General features: G+C 39.1%; 1 protein-coding gene across 2 annotated transcripts in view; it reads left to right on the forward strand.

Annotated features, from left to right (window-relative positions):
* Positions 1-22,574, forward strand: part of lpp (LIM domain containing preferred translocation partner in lipoma) — a 538,541-nt gene that overhangs the window by 216,419 nt on the left and 299,548 nt on the right. For both annotated transcript variants that reach the window (XM_051922238.1, XM_051922237.1), the window contains one exon: positions 6,089-6,195. In XM_051922238.1, the coding sequence (XP_051778198.1) occupies positions 6,089-6,195 (107 nt within the window). The remainder of the gene's footprint in view (positions 1-6,088; positions 6,196-22,574) is intronic.

A 22,574-nucleotide genomic window follows, 5' to 3' on the forward strand; every position in this document is an offset into this window, starting at 1 on the left:
GCTGGTTCGCGGATTTCTGCAGACAATGGGTCTTTTAATTTCTGGTACATGCTTCCTCAGTTCGTTTGTCCAGTTGATTTCATACAAGGGACGCTATTGGCAGATGGCTGAGAAGCTACCCAACCAGAGCGCGTATTACGTATTAAATAAAACTCCTCAAATATATTGTGAGCACGGGTGCTGTTCGCACCCCTAGAGGATACGGCCGCTCCTCAATATACGCTGAAAGATTACCTTCACATTGCTCTCTTTCTTGCTAGGCTTACATATGGCTGATTTGTCAAGCGATATGCTTCCAGCACGGTGCTTCGCATACTTAAAAGATCAAACAGCACGTATTGATTTTTGATTGTTTTCTTTCTCGCTCTGACATTCTCTGCTCCTGACGGAGGGGGTGTGAGCAGGGGGGCTGTTCGCACCCCTAGACGATACGGACGCTCGTCTAAAAATGCTGAAAGATTACCTTCACGTTGTACCATTCTGTGCATCTGCTTTATCAAGCGACATGCTTCCTGCATGGTGCTTCGCATACTTAAAAGCTCGAAGGGCACGTATTGATTTTTGATTGTTTGTTTGTTTTTCTCTGTCTCTCTCTCTCTCTCTCTCTTTCTCTCTCTCTCTCTGATATTCTCTGCTCCTAACGGAGGGGGTGTGAGCAGAGGGGCTGTTCACACACTGACCTAGAGGATACGGACGCTCTTCTAAAAAATGCTGAAAGACTACCTTTACATTGTACCGGCGGTGCTTCGCATACTTAAAAGCCAAACAGCCCTATTGATTTTTGTTTGCTTTTCTCTCTCTCTCTCTGACATTCTCTGCTCCTGATGCGCACTCCTTTGAAGAGGAAGATATGTTTGCATTCTTTTAATTGTGAGACGGAACTGTCATCTCTGTCTTGTCATGGAGCACAGTTTAAACTTTTGAAAAAGAGACAAATGTTTGTTTGCAGTGTTTGAATAAAGTTCCTGTCTCTCTACAACCTCCTGTGTTTCTGTGCAAATCTGTGACCCAAGCATGACAATATAAAAATAACCATATAAACATATGGTTTCTACTTCGCGGATTTTCACCTTTCGCGGGGAGTTCTGGAACGCAACCCCCGCGATCAAGGAGGGATTACTGTAATTCCAAATATCATATATACCTACGTCTGTGTTTTTTTTGTATTTTTTTTGACATCATACACCATAAAGTGCACACTAATTCATCATGAGCAAGAACACTCAATAAAACTGAATAAAAAAAATCAAGTGACGTTGAGATACGAAGAAGGGAGATTCACCAGCGTTTGTGTGTCAACTTTAATCCCTCCAGATGAGAGAATGTCCAGTTCCATTGTCTCAAAACACCACTCACATCTCCAGTTATCCATCCATCCATCCATTGTCCAACCCGCTGAATCCGAACACAGGGTCACGGGGGTCCGCTGGAGCCAATCCCAGCCAACACAGGGCACAAGGCAGGAAACAATCCTGGGCAGGGTGCCAACCCACCGCAGGACACACACAAACACACACTAGGGCCAATTTAGAATCGCCAATCCACCTAACCTGCATGTCTTTGGACTGTGGGAGGAAACCGGAGCGCCCGGAGGAAACCCACGCAGACACGGGGAGAACATGCAAACTCCATGCAGGGAGGACCCGGGAAGCGAACCCAGGTCCCCAGATCACCCAACTGCGAGGCAGCAGCACTACCCACTGCGCCACCGTGCCGCCCCATCTCCAGTTATTCCGTTTCAAATGAAAAATAACAGCGTCAGATCCCTGGTTGGGGGGGTGGTACTATGTATCGTTATCGTGATTTAGAGAGAATAAAAGTTTAAAAAAAGTTAACTTTTACAAGTCCTATAAATGCACACCGTGTGTTACAGACACAAACCAAATGTATGTGTGTACTGTATAATATTAACAAAAGGAGCAGCTCAATACTGAAAACGGCAAATATAGGAGTGAGTGGGGATCGAACCGGGGACTCTTGATTATAAGTCAGCAAATCTTACAGCTATGCCACTGAAGCTGTTGTCTCTTCCTTGAACCATTTGTGAAAGTGTTTACTTGATCTTTGGACTTCAGGCTTCATACATTATATAGTTTATGCCTACATTTTGTCTTTTACTACTAAAATATGAAAAAGTTTCTGTTTTAACAATGTGTTTACACAGATTACTGTAGAAACGGAATCACATATGAAATGCCTTTGTTCCAAATAGCGATCTATTATTTCCACTCTAAAACTCCAGCACTTCAGTCACTCCCAGATAATCAAACAAGGCATGAGCTGGGAAAACTTAGTGAACTTTCTGCGGTGGTGGGGGATGGAATAGCCGGCTTCTTGCTGCTCGTCTTAATCAGCACATTTAGAAGACAAAAGACGCTGGTGGAGAGGTGAGAATAGTTTTAAGGTGGGCCGGATCTATAAGTTTTTTTGTAGACTCTGGTAATTCTAGTGTTAAGCTGAGCTTTCTGTGAAAAGACAATGACAAAAGCACGAGGGAAAATAGAAGAATTTCAGCGAATACCAAGTGGAGGCAAGGAAAAACGTACTATTTGTTGGTTTACACAGTGGTATATACAACAAAAGGAAGTTGATCGAGTGACATAGCATGTCAGAGAAACTCCAAAGCTCAAGTTCACAAAGTCGCACTGTGCCGAAATAAAAAAGAAGTTGTCACATATCAAAGTTGCCATGAAAAGGTGAGTCGTAGCCCACCGTCTTAGTGTCATATGAAAGCTTATTAGGGTACAGAGAAAAAAACAGGCACACAGTGGGGGGAAAAAAGCACAAAATGTCAACTTTAATCTCAAAATTTCCACTTTAATCACATAGTTTATTTTGTCATTAAAGTAGAACATCATAAACTTCATCTTAAAATGGTTTAATTTACTAGTGTCTCAAATCCCATCGTAACTAAAGCAGCACATTAAATGCTTCTGGGCTTTCTCTTCCTTCGATAGGACACAGAATCCATTACATTCGTAATATTACAGCTCTCTGAATAATTAAAATACTGAGATGTATACGTGATATCATTTTCATGATGATAAGAGTTAAAGCTTGTTATTAAACATGGGAACATGGTTGTGCAGTGATTGTTCATGTCTCACGCAAGATGCTTGCTGCGCCATGCACGACCTTCGATGAAATACTTATTGTAGCAGTACTGCCTCTTTCAAACGTACTAACCCCCAATTCCTGTCCTTACTTTTCTTTCTCCAAATACCCAATCACCACACAATCAGCTCTGTAATAGATGTTAAGCCATCTGTAAGCTTAGAACACCGATTCATCAAAACTTTTAAGGAACATTGAAATATCTTCGTAGTATGCGTTTAATTATTCCATCCATCTATCCTTCCAGTGTTGCGTTAGCACCAGTAAGAATATAGCGCAAGGCAGGAAAAGCCCTGAACCTAGCTAGCGCTGTGACACCATTTCCTCACATGTTTATTTATTAACAATATAGATTATTTAAATGAAGTTAAAGTTTTATCTGTATAATTTAATAAACATATTTTGCTGCATTTCATCTTAAAAATGATATCGTCATCATATGTAAATACGCACTTTATAAAGTGGCTCAGGTTGTGCACTATTATAATTGTAGTGCAAGTTTACAATGAGGTAATTGTACTTATAAGTACAAACAGTTCTACAAGGAGCACTTGATGGACTGATTGAGTGCATTTATAGTTCTTGGGATGAAACTGTTTCTGAACCGCAAGGTCCATACAGGAAAGGCTCTGAAGCATTTGCCGTGCGAGAGCAGTTCAATAGACAGCATGGCTGAGGCAGCATGTGCTTGATGCTGTATACCGATAATTCTCTTTCCGATCAGCTGCTGTAGATCTGTGATTCCCCACTCAGATACAGTGATATAATTACTCCGAGTGGTGCAGTGAGAGTAATATGGAAAAAGATGATCCGCTCTGGCAACTCCTAATGGGAGCAGCTTAAAGAAGAAAAAGAAGGTGCAGTGAGAGTAACAATGCTAAAGCAGCTATGGTATTTAAAATACTTTGGCTATTCTCTGGACCATTATATTGTTACAGGTTAATTACAGTCAGATGCCTTAAACTAATAAACAATATGCACTTAGTTTCAGTGTATTTGATAAAGCCGTGTCAGAGATGTGGATCTAAAAAAGAAAGGGTAACCACACAGGAACAGTAGCACTGCTTTGATGCTGGGTGCCTCCAGTTTGTAAATCCTAGCGGAGAACTTGCGTATGCCTGGGTTGGAGCTACCGTGAAAATGTGCGTGGCTTTACGCCAAGTTTAGGTTTTATACATCGCGATTTGAGCGTGGAAACATTCATACGCAACATTTTTGTGCGTATGCACCGTTTATACATGAGGCTCCTGGTCCTCTGACATGCCAAGAGAGACAGAGCATATTTATAACAAAATGAACCCCAAAACCCAGAAGCGGTGTAGAAAATGTTAAAATTGAGATATCTTGAAAGTACAGTCTGAGACTGAGATAATGTATGATAATGCATTTCTAATACAATAAATCAAGGATATGAAGTGAAAAAAGAAACAAAAACAAACACCCTGTAAATAAGTACTTTATAGTTGCCAAGAAGTATATATATTCATTGAAAGAGATTCCAGTATTAATATAATGATGGAAAAAAGGAAAGGTAGCTGAAAAGGAAACAGAATGTATAGTTACGGCAAATGCCTCATTACATATGGTGTAGGTTGCAAGTTGCAAGCAGAATCTTCTTTGCCTTGTCAAGACACATCATGATCGTGTTTCAAAAGGATGTCAGGATCAGTCTGATTAGCTCTTTTTCTGCTTCATTCGGAGAGCTAAAATTATAGAACTTTTTCACTTTTAATCACTTTTAATGAGACAGAGTACAATAGGCCCTAATACTACTACTAATGTTGTAGTATGTGGCATGTTTAGCAGCTGTTGCAGGGAAGAAATCTGGGAATATAAGAATGCAGTTATTTTCAAATATAATCTCCCCTTTCCGTCTGAGATGGGACATAAAATTTTGTTTGGCCTGTAGTTTGTTGAAACAGACAATAAGGCTTCTTGGTTTTGTGGCTTTCGATCCATGTATACAGTAGGCTACTGAGATCTTGGTGTCCGATTTTGAAGTCCTCTCTAGTTATTTTAGAGAATAGTTCATTTATGAATATCACTGGGTTTCGACTTCAACATTTTTCAGAGAAACCATCGATTCTGATGTTGTTTCTTCTATATCTATCTTCCAGCACAGCCAATTTGTCAGCTAGCACTTTGAAGTCAGTTGTTCAACTATTTCAGTACGAGTTGTAAACATTTGCTTAACATCTACAAGCTGAACAGCAAATACTCTAATTTTACTCTCTAACTTGCCCGTATTTTCTTGTATTTTGTCATCAATTTTTCCCAGAATTTCTGTAAAGGCTGTAGTAAACCTATTACTTTAAAGTTTCTCCAAGTCTTTTTTCTTCTTGTTAGGTCCATTATTTCTTTCTTTATATTGCTCTTTATATCATTTATGTCCTCTTTGAGTGCGGCAATCATTTCCTTCTCCTTGAAAGTGTGTTTCGTCTTCTCTGTGAGTCCGGTTGGGGTTGATGTGGTTGACTTGGGTGGGTATTAGCTGCAGTTAACAGCAGGGATGAAAGGGCCATGCTCGGATCCAATAATCCTCATGAAATCAACAAACCTTCCTTGCCTGCTTCGCTTGCAGTTTCGCTCCCACTTTTCCTTTTCGGCTGGAGGATTTGCTGCAGCGTGAGGTCTTGGCAGATCAATTCCTTTGCCTGTCTGTTCTAGGTTAGTCTCTGGTAGCCCATACCTTGACCTTGAGGCCAGTCTTGACTTTGATGAAAGTTTAGCCGCCTTATCCTTTTCTTTCTGTACCCTTTGTTTGCTGCTCATGCTTATTAATACTCGCATATAATGTCAATACAGGATACCTTGGGATTGAAGTAAACAAATGGGTAAATCTCCTATAACACATTTTTCTGTAACTTTACAAAAATTGAATTTTTTCTGATGTCAAAATTTAAAATGTAGATTTATAGGCTTATTCTGCATAGTAAAACATTAAATACAACAGATATATTTTGTCCTTGTACAGGTGACTTCCCACCACCACCGCCTTTGATGGATGAATTTAGCCACATCCCTTTTCCCACTGGCTCTTTGCCTCCTCCACCTACAGATGGAGCAGCCTGTAGTACTGAGGTAAGAGAATGTTTTTAAGAAATAATGGTTTAAGGAAGATTCAAGTGAGGCTGCAATAATGGTCTGATTTACATAACCATTGCCATTTAACAGCACAATGTCCACTTGAGGACATATTCATCTTTAGTTTGTCACTTCACACGCATTATTCATCACTCTCATCATTTTATCACTACTGATCATTTATCAGGTTTCAGGTATTGTAATTAAACAGGTATCATAGCAAAGCTATACCTTTATTCAAATATTAATCCTATACATTACAGCTATTTTTTAAGAACGATCTACGCAACAGCCACACTGATACTGCCCAGAGAACATCAGGATATTATTTAATTTAAATTTACTGGAAGGAAATTGTATTTTACAACTTTATATTTCATTAGTAATTCTTTTCTGAAGTTAAATATGCTAGAGATGGTGTAGACAAGCAAAGGGATATCAAAAGAGAGAGCTACACTTCAATTTGAAATGGAAGAGTAAAGTCAAGGGATACTATGCCCTGTGGTCATCATAAATGGACCAAGAAAGCAATAGTCAACCTCCTCCAACAAACCAGAAAGAGTCGGTTTAAAGCAAACCTGCTTGTGTATATTTATGTATCAACTTATTGTAGTTGAGTCTTAAGGTCAAGAAGCCTGAGTTCATGCATCTTGAAGTTAGTGTGTAAGAGCTATTATGAAATCTTGTAGCATCTTGATTTACGTAAGCCATTTGTCAGATAGAGAGAGAATAAATAAATAATGCATTTGATGGTGTTTAATGAGTCAGATATTACCTTAATGGCCTACATTTTAGTATGAAACTTTAGCATGGATCCATAGTAAGACATTAAAAGTCAGTAGTATCTTTTCTCTCTTGCTCGCTTATTGCTTCCTGTTTTGGCAGAAACGATTTTCTTGCCAAACTGTGATGTAGAAGATCAGAAAACTTACAGTGATGGATCCATAGCAAATAGCCAGGTAGGCAGGGACACCTACACGAGAGAGAGAGAGAGAGAGGTTAGTGAGAGGACACATACTGGCTGCTAGAGAGCACATGAGCCATCAGTTCAGATTTTTGAGCAAAATTTGAGAGCAACCATGTTTAACTGATGTTTGAATAAACCACTAGGTTTGCTTTGACAGTTCATTTGCCTATAACCCCCAAAATGTCTCTTGCTCATCAGTGATTTTTACCCAGTAGGGGAAAAAAGAAAAGGCTTTAGAATTAAATGTGATGAATGACAAGTACTTTTGAAAATTATTAATGATTATCTGTGAGATGATACTTCATGTCAAGAGAAGTGAAAATGGTTGTTTCTTATAATTAACACAGCACAATAGATTTGAACTATTAATAAAAAACAGATTTTCAGTTTTCTTGTTTAAACATTATCAGTATATTTATGAATAACTGTAATAAAATATAGGGCGGCACGGTGGTGCAGTGGGTAGCGCTGCTGCCTCGCAGTTGGGACACCTGGGGACCTGGGTTCACTTCCCGGGTCCTCCCTGCGTGGAGTTTGCATGGGTTTTTTCCGGGCACTCCGGTTTCCTCCCACAGTCCAAAGACATGCAGGTTAGGTGGATTGGCGATTCTAAATTGGCCCTAGTGTGTGCTTGGTGTGTGGGTGTGTTTGTGTGTGTCCTGCGGTGGGTTGGCACACTGCCTGGGATTGGTTCCTGCCTTGTGCCCTGTGTTGGCTGGGATTGGCTCCAGCAGACCCCCGTGACCCTGTGTTCAGATTCAGCGGGTTGGATAATGGATGGATGGATGGATGTAATAAAATATATTTATTTATAATATTTATTTAAAATATATTTATTTATAATCATGTTCAAAACTGTGTATAAAAAAAAATTGAAAAAAATATATGGAGGATCTTTTGTAGTATCAGATTAAAGCTTAAATTTCTGCCTTTAACAAGCTTTTCATGATGTGCTTAAACCAAACAGTTCTTACTCTTGTTCTATAATTAGTTGTGTAATTAAGTTCCTCTCTTGTATGCAAACAAACATCCCCAAAAGGCATTTGAGTTTAAAGTGATCTGTCTCATGCAAAAGAAGTCCACCCTTCAGGCAAATGTTAGTTCCTTTTCTCAACTTACTTGTGAGAAGACTTCAGTCAGGCAGACTCTTGTCTCATTCTTCAAATTTAGATAAATATCCTCTTATGATAACAAAGGTTTTACTAGGATGGGAACAGTCAGTGTTTGTGAGCTAAATTTAGAAGACAGTCATGTCATTACCCTATTTATTTTTTTTCTGTAATTACTACTTTATTCAGAGTTGTTATCCTGATGTTATCAAAAGCATAACATTACTCTATATGGTCCTTAATAAGCTGGCCTGTGCCCATAGGAAATAAATAAAAGTGCATAAGATGGTTCTCGATTAAAGGTTTTCTTATACTGTATATTATGCATTGGTGATACACATATGTAGCTGCGTATGACAAGTCTGTTTGGCAGGGGAGTGTGGACAGAGTATCAGCATTCAGTTCAGACAACCTAGAAAACCATGCCATGTTTCACAGATGTGGACTGGGGGACCAAGAATTGGATCAGTTATATGCAGTGATAAATTTCAGGAGTCACCTAGGGCAGGGGTAGGCAACGTCGGTCCTGGTGAGCCGCAGTGGCTACAGGTTTTCATTCCAACCCAATTGCTTAATTAGAAACCAATCATTGCCAATCTCAGACCTTATTTAATTTTATGGCTTGTTAGTCTGTGCAATGTAAGGCTCTTATATCGTAGATTTTTTTCCTTTCCAAGGATATCATCCAAATGATATGAAGCCTAAAACAGATCATTTTCAGTCTGTCACATTTTTCTATTAAGTGTTTTATTAAATCAAACAGTGCATGATGAACACACACAGATGTAATTGGAAAAAAGCTAGCTGGAGAACTGCTGGCTGCTTTGTCTTTTACATCTTATTGCTAATAAGGAGCAATTAAAACACTGAATGCAGCAGTTTAAGATTGAAATAAGCAATTAAGGTTGGAGAACCTTAACAAGCGAGACCACTAAAATGAAGCATCAAAATGTCACTTAAGCAATATGTGCTTCATCAGCAATAATTGAGTTCTCGTTAAGGAACTGGGTTGGAACAAAAACCTGCACATACTGCGGCTCACCAGGACCGACGTTGCCTACCCCTGACCTAGGGCAATAGCACTACTTGAGATGGTCCTTGTTATCAGTTGTCACCTTGTTCCACCTCCTCTTATGAGCTCCAAGTACAAATACAACAAGGCAACTGAAACTGCATCAACAAACCCCAACAACCTACTCATCTGAGTCATTACTTCAGAAACAGTGATGAATTTGTATGACCATTTTCAGATTCATAACAATAAATACATTCAAAATATTGAATACTTTTTCTTATGCATGACCAAATTGTTCCTGTATCTTGATTCATTGTCTTTTTAGCTTTATTAATCATTTGCAAAGCACTATTTGACAAACCCGAATATGTGGAAATTTCACCCTTTTCATGAGTGGAAGAGACATTTAAAGCTAACAGCTATTTTTTTTTGATAATTTGTATAAGTCTCAGATGGCTCTTCCACTTTTCCATGAAGCACAATATTGCTCTCTGTTCAGTTTAATGTCTTGAAAGCAAATGTTAATAAGATATAACAGATGGAATTTAACATTCTCATTGCTCTTTAAAGCACCTTTTTAGGTCTTTTTCTCACACCTATACTGCACTTCATCCTCTTGATTTACACTGTCTATAAGACCTCTTAACACTGACTGTTTTTTGTTTACGGACTGTCTCATCTTTCAGGTTAAACTTCACCCCTACTCTAGTTTACTGTCACTTTTCGTTTACTTCCCATTTTTGTTCATAGCTTTGAATTTTTTATTGTTCCTGTTGCAATATTGCCCTCCTTGAACAATTTTGTACATTGAACACTACTTGAACGTTAGATTGAATTAGGCAAAATATACTTTTTCTTTTTCATTCTGGGAAGTGTAGTTGCATAAGCTACTATTGGTCTCGCCCTGGTGCCGGTATGGCCAACTGTAGCTATTAATAAGGCATTTACAAAATATATGTTATAGGTTTAATTTGTTTTTACTGTCAAAACTCTAGCATATTTATATTGATATCAAATAGCATTATTTTATGTTTGCATAAAATATAATTTGATTACTGATTCACTAAGAACTTTTAATGAGACTAATGTGGTTATTTGTCATATATATATTTTTTTTTTATCAGCTTTGGTCTGTCAACAGTTCTTAGCATCTGTTAGATTTTATCACGTGAGATGACACAGCTAAGTAAAAAGGTTCTACATGGCATAAAACTCTTCCTCTTCTTATACTAATACTTTTCCTCACTGTACATTTACTGTATATTAATATACAGTATGTAATTAAGATTTTTATCAAATACATGGGATGTATTTCAAGGACTTAAGCACCATTAATAAGAGGTCATTCCAAATAAATAATTCTGATTTGTCTTAACATTTGGGCTCTTATGATCATGAAATTTTAGTTATAAATAATTGTTGTACAAACAATTGTGATTAACGATTTAATTCCGTTCATTTTACACCAATATTATAGAGAAAGTCTAAAATAGTTTAAGTATTTTGGCATTGAATATTGGAACATATAAATAAAACTTGAATTTCTGTTTGCCTTTTATGCTTTGAAAACAAAAATTGTACAGGGCAGGTATGGTATATAATATAAACAATAACCAATAACCAAGGTACCATAAGCAAAATAAAGAAAGTATTATTATTAAAACTGGCTACTTGCTTGTCATCCATAATCACAAGATACCATCATTCTCACTGACTAGGTAGATTCCAGGCAAGGAACACTACCATTAACACTTACTTTACCTAACTTAACACAACATCTCACTGAGGTCACCATGTTGCTAGCTGTTTTCTTACAGGCAGTACTTGTTGCACAAATGCACATGTATTTTCTTGCTAACTTCACCATCAAAGGGAACCTTTGTTACCTTTTTAAAATAATGAGTAACATAATGCAGAACATATTTTCTTTAAGCATAAATGAGTTACTGTGTTACGACACCAGATTATCCCAGCACACCCAAAAAAAAGAAGCACTGCATTATTTTGCTTAAGTATTGCCTTTTCTTTTGTAAAGATGTTGCCTGCTATTGTTTGGAGCAAAGCGTGGTTTATAATTTCCATGTGAAGCTTGCACAAAGTCATTGACCAGAGCAGTGCTAGTATACCTGTGGTGGGGTGTTTCATCATCCCGTTGATATTCTTCTGGTCAGCACTTGACAGATATTGGTCAGTGACACATACCTAACAATGTCACGGCAGAGAAGGTGAGACTTTACTGATGCGAGAAAAGTTGTGCCTATTATTACTGTCTATAAGAAGTAAACGAGAAGATGGAGTCTCAGACTCATTAACCAAAGGTGGTAAACGGAGGGCAAGTATAATCTCATTAGTAGATGACCTACATGATGAAGAAATGCAATTCAAATATTTTTGCATGTCAGTTTTGCACTTTGACCTGCTGCATCACATTTAGCCCTTCGTTCATCATTCTGATTTAGTCTGCCTATTTTAGGGTCACAGAGAGCCAGTGGTCATCGCAGCAGCACTGGGTGCAAGGCAAGAAGGAGATGCCTTACGCTAGCCAGGAGACATGATCACAGGTCTGCACCCCGCTCCACTGCTCAGGGGGCTGCTTTTTATAGCCGTTTTTTCCACGTATTCAGCCTTGATTCAGACAGTTCTTGGCCACATGTGGACCATAGTCCTCTCATGTCTCAGCCTAGGTTAGCTACAATATTTATAAAACACAAGAAAATAATCAAATTCTGGTTAGTTATTGGAAGGTTTTTGGGTTTAAGATAACAAATGTTGGCAAGTGAAATGTGCAGTTTTTTGTTTTTTTTAATTAAAAGTAATGCATTGTAACACATTAAATTATGTAATAAGTAACTAAGTTACATTTATTTACTTTTTTTGTAAGTAATGAGTAATATAACTAAGTTAATTTTAAAATTCCTCAGCGTTGTATATATCATTAAACAAGTTTCAGTCAGACATTACACGGTTGAAAATGACTTCAAAATAGTGATTTAAATATGACCAAGTGTTTTTTAGAAATTTAAAATAATGCCGTGCCTGTTCTTGAGGTTTAAAATGACATCTAGAGTGCATTTGTACAAACGTGAAAAAAAAAAGCTATAAAACTTAACCAAATACTTCTACTTTGAAGCAGCAAAGATTTCAATTTCAGAAATATGCCTTCTATGTTTTTAAGGTACTGAAACATGACAACAAATGTTATGCATTGTATCACTGATTCTAGATGCTATTATTCCTACTTTATTTACACATTTCTGTTCTGTTGTCTGTTCAGTGCTCATATCCTGGGTGGAGGTTTCATTTCAGTAAGCAAAACAGCATGAAAGCTCATTTGTGTATGAAGCCATTTAGCATGGTGAAAAATACAACAGTTAGTGTTAGCAATGGATATATTGTTTACTAGCAAGTTAAAAACTGCATTTTTTTTTCTTTTGTTGAATTTATTAAAAGCATGTAACATTCCATACAATTAAGTCAAACTTACCAAAACTTAATTCAGTTCAACCCCCATACATGAGAACGAGAGGAAGGCCAACAGCCAGAGTAAAACATTTGAGAGTAGCGTGAAGAGGCAGGCTGAATGCACCCCGAGGAGACGTGGGCGCTCCTCCGAAACCCCCTCTTAAACAGTGATACAATGGGAAACAAATAGTTTTTTTGTTTTTTTACCAGCAATTTCTTGTCCGGCTTGTGCACAAAAGCTGCAGTACATCTTTCCCTTGTCATACCGTAACCAAGCGAACTCCTGTAACCAAGCTGCTTTAAACTGTCTTCCAGGCGTCGAAGCCGCGGGCACAGAAGACTTTGCTAACGGGACGGGGTTGTCATCTATATATATAAAATCCCTATGTGCGTCCAGGTGTCCGTGTGTGGGTGTCTTCTGGTGAAGTGCGCATGCGCGGGGCACGGTGCGATGCGCGATATTACTGTCAGAGAAAGTTAGAGGCGTTTTACAGAAATACAATACAGTATTACTGCAAGAGGAAATTAAAGGTACACAATACACTGACGCATATTACAGCCACATACAAGCCAGTATTACTGTCAGAGGAGATTAAAGGCATATTACCGACGCGCACGCCTGTATTACAGCCAGAGAAAATTAAAGGTATATTACGGACATACAAGCCAGCGGACGTACAAGACGGTATCCTTCAATTAGGGCGCGCACAGGCATCCTTCAATAAGGGCGCGCACAAAAAGGCGAGCCTCAAAAGGGCGGCCTCAATTGGGCACAGCGAATAAAAGCGCGCGTAAATAAAGATCTGCACCTTTGTTGCTCTTCACATATTCCAGAGCCATTTGAACTAAATTATCTACGAACGCCTTTATTCACCACGCTCAATTGAGGTCGCCTTTTTGAAGCTCGCCTTTTTTGTGCACGCCCTTATTGAATAGAGCCGTACAAGACAGTATTACTGTCACAGAAAATTAAAGACACACAATACACGGCGGCAGCCCACGAAGAACGGTCAGCTCAGCAAGTAAACATAAACAAAAGAAAGGCTGAAAGAAAGAAAAATATGACCAACAAAAAGAATGAGATCAAAGTCCCTTGCCATTTAATATAGACTGTTCCTACTAAGGTTTATGCACTACTGTTCTAGCGCCCGTTATTGTAACGGGCTAAATGACTAGTCCTTTAATAACTGTACATTTCCGGACGCCGGTGGCTGTACCTCAGATAACCCACTGACTGAATTATCTTCAGTTCGTTCAGAAGTAGACAAGGCAGGATTTGGACGAGTGGGCATTGAGAAAAAGTTGGAAATTTTTCGTTTGGCCATTTTGCGTGTTACGTGGAAAGTTAGGACGGAATTCGAGGAGTAGTCGTGGCCTGATTCTCTTCTATTTCAGATCCCTATCCGCAGCAGTTAGCAAGATGATGTTTGAAGCAGTGTGGGCGTGTCAGATGATGCCTCGCTTCAGTTTGGCTTTAATCTCGTGATAGTGTAATAGGAAAGGCAGACGCGGGCTGAGAGTGTTCACACATAATTAAAAGCCGTTTCTGCTGCTTTAAATTTAAAACTTTTCTTAGATTGAGAGAGAGAGTCGCCACTGGCGACTGGAATGAGAAAACTAGTTGCAAAATAGAAAATCAAGTCGCATTGGCGACCATTTTAGTCGCCATCTGGAGCCCTGTATGGCCAATAATTATATCTCCGTCTGTGATGGTAACTACTGATATTACTTCCTGCTTGTGGATTTGGAGAGCTAAGATGTCATTAGCCTTCTCTCCGTGTTCATAGTAATGATGTCTCGATTTAAAAATGGGTTGTTCTGTTTCTTTTGTTCTGAAAAGGTTGAGTTCTGATTGCAAAGCCTGTCTTTTCATAAAAAGTGTCTTATTTCGAGACCTGGCATGTTCTTGATCTATTCTGGCAATTTCACTGATTAACTCTGATGCTTTCTTGGTTTCTGATTTATTTTGTGGGAGAGATATGAGATTATCAGTCCTCTTAAAAATGTCTTCAGAGTTTCCTGCAGAGACCTTTGTGGATGCATTTGTCTTTAAAAAAATCAATTTGCTTGGATATAAATTCTGTACAGTCTTCGTCAGCTAATAACAGGGAGTTAAGATGCCAACTGCGAGATGAGTATGTGGGTCATAGTGATGTGAGCTCAATGATCAGAGGTGCATGGTCAGAGATAACAATAGTGTTGTATTTGCAAGATTTGATTATGGGCAAGAAATTGTTATCTATAAAAAAATGATCAGTTCTTGAGTAACAATGATGTACTGGTGAGAAGAACGAATATGCTCTTAAGTATGAATTTAGAAATCTCTATGGGTCTGATAAGTTATGATCAATTAAAAACTGTGTAATTATTTTTGTAGTGTTAGATGTTATCGCCCCTGTAGCTGAAGACCTATCAAGGTCTCGATTTAAAACACAACTAAAGTCTCCAGCCATCATAATTTTGTTATTGTTCAAGTTAGGAATTGATGTAAATACATTTTGGATGAAGTCTTTATCATTCACATTGGGTGCAAAGATATTTAATAATAAAAATAATTTTTGCATTTATATAGCGCTTTTCTCACTACTCAAAGCGCTTAGCAATTGCAGGTTAAGGGCCTTGCTTAAGGGCCCAACAGAGCAGAGTCCATATTGGCATTTTACGGGATTCGAACCGGCAACCTTCCGATTGCCAGTGCAGCTCCCTAGCCTCAGAGCCACCACTCCGCCTGGTGGTTTTTTATCAAATTTATCATTAAAATTTATCAAAATTACTTTACAATTAAATAAATTACCCATCACAAATCACATATTGGTCTTCAGGATCAGCTTCTACATCAGACACTTCAAATGAAATTGTTCTGTGAATTAAGGTTCCCACACCTCTAGTTCTCTTTATACCGCTTGAGTGGAATATTTGGCCAGTCCAGTCTCTTTGCAAACAAAACTGATCCTTGCTGATTAAGTGAGTCTCCTGTAAAAATACTATCTTGGCGTTTAGACCTGTTTAGGTGAGAGAATACTTTCTTCCTGTTTAATTCTTAAGACCTTTGACATTCCAGCTCACAAAAAAACTGTATAGTTGTGTAGCTCTCATCCAGGGAGGCACAGTAACACTGCTTCTCCTTGGATCTAGTGTCTTTGGTTTGAATCTCATGCCAGGTCATTGTTCTTGTGGAGTCTGCATGTTCTTCCCGACTGAATGCGAGTCTTCCTCCCACAGATCCATACAGAAAATAAAACATACAGCACTGAATGTACAGTTTTGTGTAAAGATGCAATAAATAATAAACATAGGTATACAATTTATTTAGTAGCTTAGCCTACTATTGCATGCAGCTAACAAGCTATCAAACGAAATAACTTGGTGACTTCACTGCTAGCTTAGTGTTTATCTAGCAAAACAGTAGATAAACTAAAATTCTACAAAATCTGATAGGTCAAAACAACACATATACAAAGGCAGATGAAAAAAAAAAAAACAACTTAACCATTGGAAGAGCTGAACTGGATGAGTCTGGGAACTGAATTACTGCAGCAGTCATAATTTAGTAGTACACTACAGTCTAGAAAATCCATATTTTACACGTTTCTCTTAACAGTGATTTTTATTCAGCTGGTTTTTATTATGTCAATATTGATTAAGTGAAAAATGTGCATTTTTATGTACATATATAAAAATGTGTCATATTGGGGGTTGAGCACATAATAATAATAATAATTCATTACATTTATATAGCGCTTTTCTCAGTACTCAAAGCGCTATCCACACAGGGAGGAACCGGGAAGTGAACCCACAATCTTCCACAGTCTCCTTACTGCAAAGCAGCAGCACTACCACTGCACCACCTGTGAGGACATGTGTCTGGATAGGAGCCTGCTGAACATTACGTGCTTAAAATACTGTTTGTTAAATGTCAACAGCAGCACTTAAGGAAACCTCTTTACTCACTGTTATTCACAAGCTTCTGCCAGAGTGCATGGGGATTGTTTGGTTTATGCACAAGGAAGTTTGTACTAGGGATATGTCTTTGTTATCCATGAAAAGAAAACACATGGTTGAGGTAGTCCTAGAAAGGTTACAGAATGCTAGTACTACAGAATATGAAGACTTTGAGTCAGATTCTCATTACAGTTTTGACTATTGAGAACGATGTGTTTACTGAAGGACTTGATGCCAAGCTTGATTTATAGGTGCTGCTTATATTGAAATGTTGTGGCATGCAGTTTTACAGTTAAAGCTTCATGCGTTCAATTAACATACCCAGGTGCGGTCTCCTGCATGTTGTCCCCTATTAGTTTTCTGAGCAGTGCTCTTTCATTTTCAACATTGATTAATAACAACATGTACTTAGGTCGTGGCGTTTGCAGTTTCACGTGGTGACCCACCCTCTTCCCCCTCAATGCAATTGAATGTCATTAAAACATACCACGTAATCTCTTATGAGGGTTCACTCTTCAATCAAATGTACCTGTATACTGCGCCTGCATATGCAGAATGAAGACATAGGATCTGTTTCATTTTCCGCTGAAAGGTCAACGGTGAACCATGGAGACCAAAGGGGAGCGCCATACATTCAGGCAGCCCGTCGGGAGTGGCAAATGTGGTCTTCTCACAGCTGGACTCCTCCAAGGATACTTACAAATAGCCCTTCGTGAGGTCTAGGGTGGAAATATATGAGGCCTGCCCGAGCTGCTTCAACAACTTGTACACTCGTGGCATCGGATATGCATCAAATTTGTAAATCTTATTCAAATGCCTAAAATCAATACAGAACCGAACCAAAACATCGGACTTTGAGACAAATTCGATTGAGCTTTGCCACTCGCTTTTGTTCGGACAAATAACTCCTAACTGAAGCATCTATTGCACTTCTTCGCATATCACCTTCCTTGTCGCCTCTGGCAGGCAATATGGGGGCACCCGGAAGAGTTACAATCTTGTGTTCCGCAATTGCCCGACCAGGCACAGCTGAAAAGATGTTGGAGTTCCTCTTGATCACCAATAGCAATTCCGCTTTCAGAGTGTCAGTTAAATCCTCGCCTATAGCGACTTCCATTTGAGGGACAGCTGCGGATGTGGCCTTGACCTTGCACAGTTCATGCGACTCCTTCTGCAGGTTAATATGCAAAACCTGTACAGGCTTCCGCCACCCTGAATCCTAACTTTATAATTCACGGGGTATATACGCTCTTCAATGACTGCCAGACCCAACCACTCAGCCCAAAATTTATCCAGATCCAGTGGAATCAACACCTGCACCCGATCCCCCTTCTTAAACTCGTGAAGTTTACTTGACTTGCTGTAATCATGTTTCTGAGCCTCCTGCTCATGCTGAAGATGTTTCACCTCAATAGAGGACAGTCTGGAAATCTGTTCCTGCAGTGACACAACTCTGTTGACAAACCAACCCTCTTGAAGAGTCTGACGAGTCCCTGTTCACTGTTTCTCGAAAAATGTCTAAGACACTGTGCTGTCGGTGGCCAAAGAGTAAGACAAAAGGACTCAGCCCGGTAGACGCTTGCCTAGACTCCCAAACAGCAAACAGGAGGAAGGTGACTACTGTATCCCATGAGATTGGGCCGTCATGGGCGACTTGTTGAATTATCTGTTTTAGGGTTTTATTAAATCGTTCAGTCAGGCCATTCGTCTGCGGATGATAAATTGTGGAGTGTAAATGCTAAATTGCAAAGCTGCTTCAGGATGCAAGACATAAAAGGTGTGCCCTGATCAGTCAAAATCTTGAGAGGGACACCAATACACGTTAACATTTCTGAGATTGCTTTTGCAACAGAGCTGGTGTCCGCTGTCAGTAAGCACGACAACTTCTGGGTATTTTTTGTGGCATAAACAACTAACACAAGCATATAGTGAAAGCCACTTTTACTCTTGGGAAGTGGGCCAACAATATCTAATCCCACCCTCTCAAGGGGAACGTCTAAAGAGCATCGGTACAAGGGGTGCATTGGTGGGTCTGTGCCCGAAAACTATTTGACAGTTGAGGCAGGCCTTACTGAATTACTCCACATCCCGGCCCATATTCACCCACTGAAAGCATTTCGAAGTGCGTTTCCTCATCTTTCCAGGCTGAGGTGACCCCCCCCCAAAATGTGACTGTGAGCAATTTTTAAAATCTTTTCCCTATGCCCACTCGGCACTATCAACTGCTCGATACGCTTATCACCCATGCAATCAGAAATCACCTGATACAGAAAACCATCCTAAAGTAAAAAATGTGATGTTTCAAAATTCGGGTTTTCTCTCTCTCCAAATAGTAAGAGTCATTTGTGACGTGGGCTTGTTTGACTGCAGACTCCAAGTTTCTATCAGCTTGTTGCAGGGGAGCAAACTCTGGATGGCAGTCTCTGCTTCCTCCATGTCCGATGCAGCATCACACTCACCTCCCACTGATATTTCGTTTTTGTCTGGGTCCGTATTGAATGTCTGGTATGGGGAGGCCGTTGGTACACACGACAGCATGGAAAAGTCTGCCAGCTGTCCCAGGTCTTAACTTGACGGTTCGTCCCCCACCTCACTGAACAACTCCAATTCAGTGTCAAACCTGGTTCCTTGACTGACATTGTCTGTGGCAAGCTCCTCTCTATTCACTATGGGGGAAGGTTCTCTGCAGGTGGCCAAGACCCGTGGGAAGAGGGCATTCCTTTTTCCTATTAGGAATGGCCAGGGTGAGGTGTCTGATATGGCAGTCCAAAAAGTTCCTCCCTTTGAATTTTAGAGGGAGTAATATAGTCTCGTATGTTTTAAGGTCCCCATGGTCGCAGCAGATGTTCACTTTGTCTGCGGTCTTATAAGGGGTCTGCTGAAGCAAGTCATGGTGGTCTACACAGAGGTTGCTACCAGAGTCCAACAGTGCTGAGAATTCCAGTCCAGCCAAAATAATAGAGACCTTAAAATTGTCTTCATTTAGCATCTTGGGTGACATTTGTGAGCCGCATACCTGGCCAGAGTGATGGTCATGGTTTGCACAGGTGGGAAATGGCACTCCTGAGACAAATGTTCTGGTTGATCACAGTGAAAGCAGCTGCACCCAGTCCGCACTATGGTGTTCCAACGATGGCGTCTTCTACCCATGGCATTGGCAACCCAGGAGATCTGTGCAGGCTGAATTGAAATTGGGGTTAAGCCTGGGTAGCTACATTATTTCCAGGTTGTTTGTGCACCCTCTTTTCTGCGGGTCATATCGTTCTGTAGCATTTCATCACAAAGGCACTTGTCTATCCCTGACAGGACTGCATCAATAGCGAGCTTCTCCACCATGCATTCGAATGTGTCTCTGCAGATCTAGCTTTGAATCTGGTCCACTAAGCCCTGGATCTGTCCTCTTATGGGGCAGTCCGGATCAATATGCCACTGACGAAACTGGCACCCCTTGACCACTGGGCTCACAGCCGTATGGAGGAAAACCTGTTGCTTCAAGAAGTCATAATCATTGAGCCTTTCATAAGGGAGGTTTCGCATGACCTGTAGCACCTCCCCAGTTAAATACATGGCCACAATAACCAGCCAGGTTCCCCTGTCCCAGGGTATCAATGTTGCCATGAATTTAAAAATTCCTAAAATGCTTTCAGTTTTATGTTTTTGTAGTTGAAACAAAGGTTTTCACATATTTTAAAAATTTGGAATGTTATGCTCACTACTGTACAGTCATTTGCTATATCTATTTATTTTTGGATATGTAATTTAGGCACAATAATTTTAAAAATCCCATGGGGCATAAGGAGTTAAAACTGAATAATAGTCACCTACTATCCTGTAAATTAATAAAATTCTTGATATGTTTGATTGCTGTCTACCTAGTTTCCCAAAGCCTCACTTCTCAAATGTATCTATCAAGATTCTTCAGTTTTAATGTTGAAATTGGGAACTCAGATGTATGCTTCTCTAATCTATTTTAATACTACCATCTATTTGTTTCACGATTGTTCCTTCATTTTAATATCTTGCCGCTTTCTGATTGTTTTGTAATGACTTGCTGATCATTTACTCTACTGCCTGTTTGAATAGTCTATGTTGAAATCTTTGCCATATTGTAACCTATTTTTTTAATGCATCATGTGCGTGCTGAGAATTTGCAGATAAAAGCAGATTGGTCTGTACTTAATTACTAAAATATAAATTAAGCAATGTTTCCAGGTCAAATTATATTAAGACAAATAATATCTGAAATAATTCTGAAACGTTATGGTAAAGCCTTGGAAAATGTTTCTTTCTTGTATATTTGTTGTTGTTTTTTTTTTTTGTTTCAAGTTTAACACTTGATTTTCTGACATTACACCTGATATAAACTGTACATTTGAGGTAGACATGAGTCAAATGAGGCATCAGCTGTGGTGTGTTTTAGTTGTGAGGACAAGCTAGCCTGAATTTTAACTGCTATACTTTACTGCACACATGGAATCTTTATTTTCCCCTTGGTTTCCTCTCAAACATTCTCCCAGTTGGTTAGTAGAGATTGCCAAGGCACATTCTCATGGCTTACAAGAAGACATAAACTACAATTTGGAAGTTAAAAACACTCTTAGTGCCACAAAAAAAATGTAGCTGAACTATTTATTTTTTTCATTTGTAAACAGAACATTTTTGTTGCAGATGCCAAAATCTTATCCTTTGCTTAGTAAATGGGAATAAGAGTGAAAATGCAAATCCTGGAAAACCAGCGACCTTTTGGCATGCTGGACATATCTCTTAACCCTTAAACAGAAACTATATCATGATTGACTAGTAATGTCTATCCATTCTAAGGTTAACCAATATCTATTCTTTTATGGGGGTAGTAAATTTATATGGATTATTTAGCTTTTTTTCCTTGCATAAAAGTTATGTTTTGTTTTAAATTTTGAATTATTATTATTCATTTTGTGACCTATTAAAGTTGATCTTTAAAATAATCATATGTTTTTTCATATACAATACTACCAGTGTTACCTGGGTAAGAAACTGGGCCTGAGTTATAGTGCTGTCAGGTAGTCGGTGTATCAGAAGTATTATGTAATAACTAAGTGCTTTCATTTGTACTATATATATATATATATATATATATATATATATATATATATATATATATATAAAACGTAAATATAAAATATAAAAAATGCTCACGCGTGGAAGTGTGTGTATCTGTCCAACCCAGAAGTGAGAGGTGGAGTCAGGGTAAGAGCTCCAGTTCCGAGGAAACAGAAAACCAAACATCTATATGTAGAAGTGTGTGTGTCTGTTAGTCCAGCCTAGAAGTGTGAGGCTACTACAGCATGAAGCTCAGAGAGCCGGCAAGGCGGCTCCAAGTTAACGAGTCGGAAGAAGAAAGCGACTCTGTTGCCAAAGTAAAACCACTGAGAAAAAGAGAAATTCTTATGGAAGCGAGACAAGCTCATCGGCAAAACGGTATCCCTTTCACTTTTCCTCCCGCTGCTAATACACAAGTGAGGCGAGCACATCAGCACAACGAAACCTAGGAGAGAGACGCCCAGAGTAGTTCCTTTCAATTACCTGACATCTCTACGTTTCAGTTTTTTTCTGACGATTTCAATAGTTTCTAGGACCCCGGGCTTTTTACAGCAAGAGCTTACACTGCCAGTGTGTGTGTGTGTGTGTGTATATATATATATATATATTAGTTTTTAAACCAAGAACTATTATTATTATTGGCAGGCAGTGTGGTGTACTCGTTAAGGCTATATTTGAATATATGCTTATTTTTGGCTAATTTGATAACCTTACTTTTGAGCAAATAACATTCACATTATTGGGCATAAGACAGGCTGATTGGGTCACTTTAATGTCTCTGTTCAAAGTTTGTGCCAGT

The sequence above is a fragment of the Erpetoichthys calabaricus genome, chromosome 2 (assembly GCF_900747795.2).
Source record: "Erpetoichthys calabaricus chromosome 2, fErpCal1.3, whole genome shotgun sequence".
NCBI lineage: Eukaryota > Metazoa > Chordata > Cladistia > Polypteriformes > Polypteridae > Erpetoichthys > Erpetoichthys calabaricus.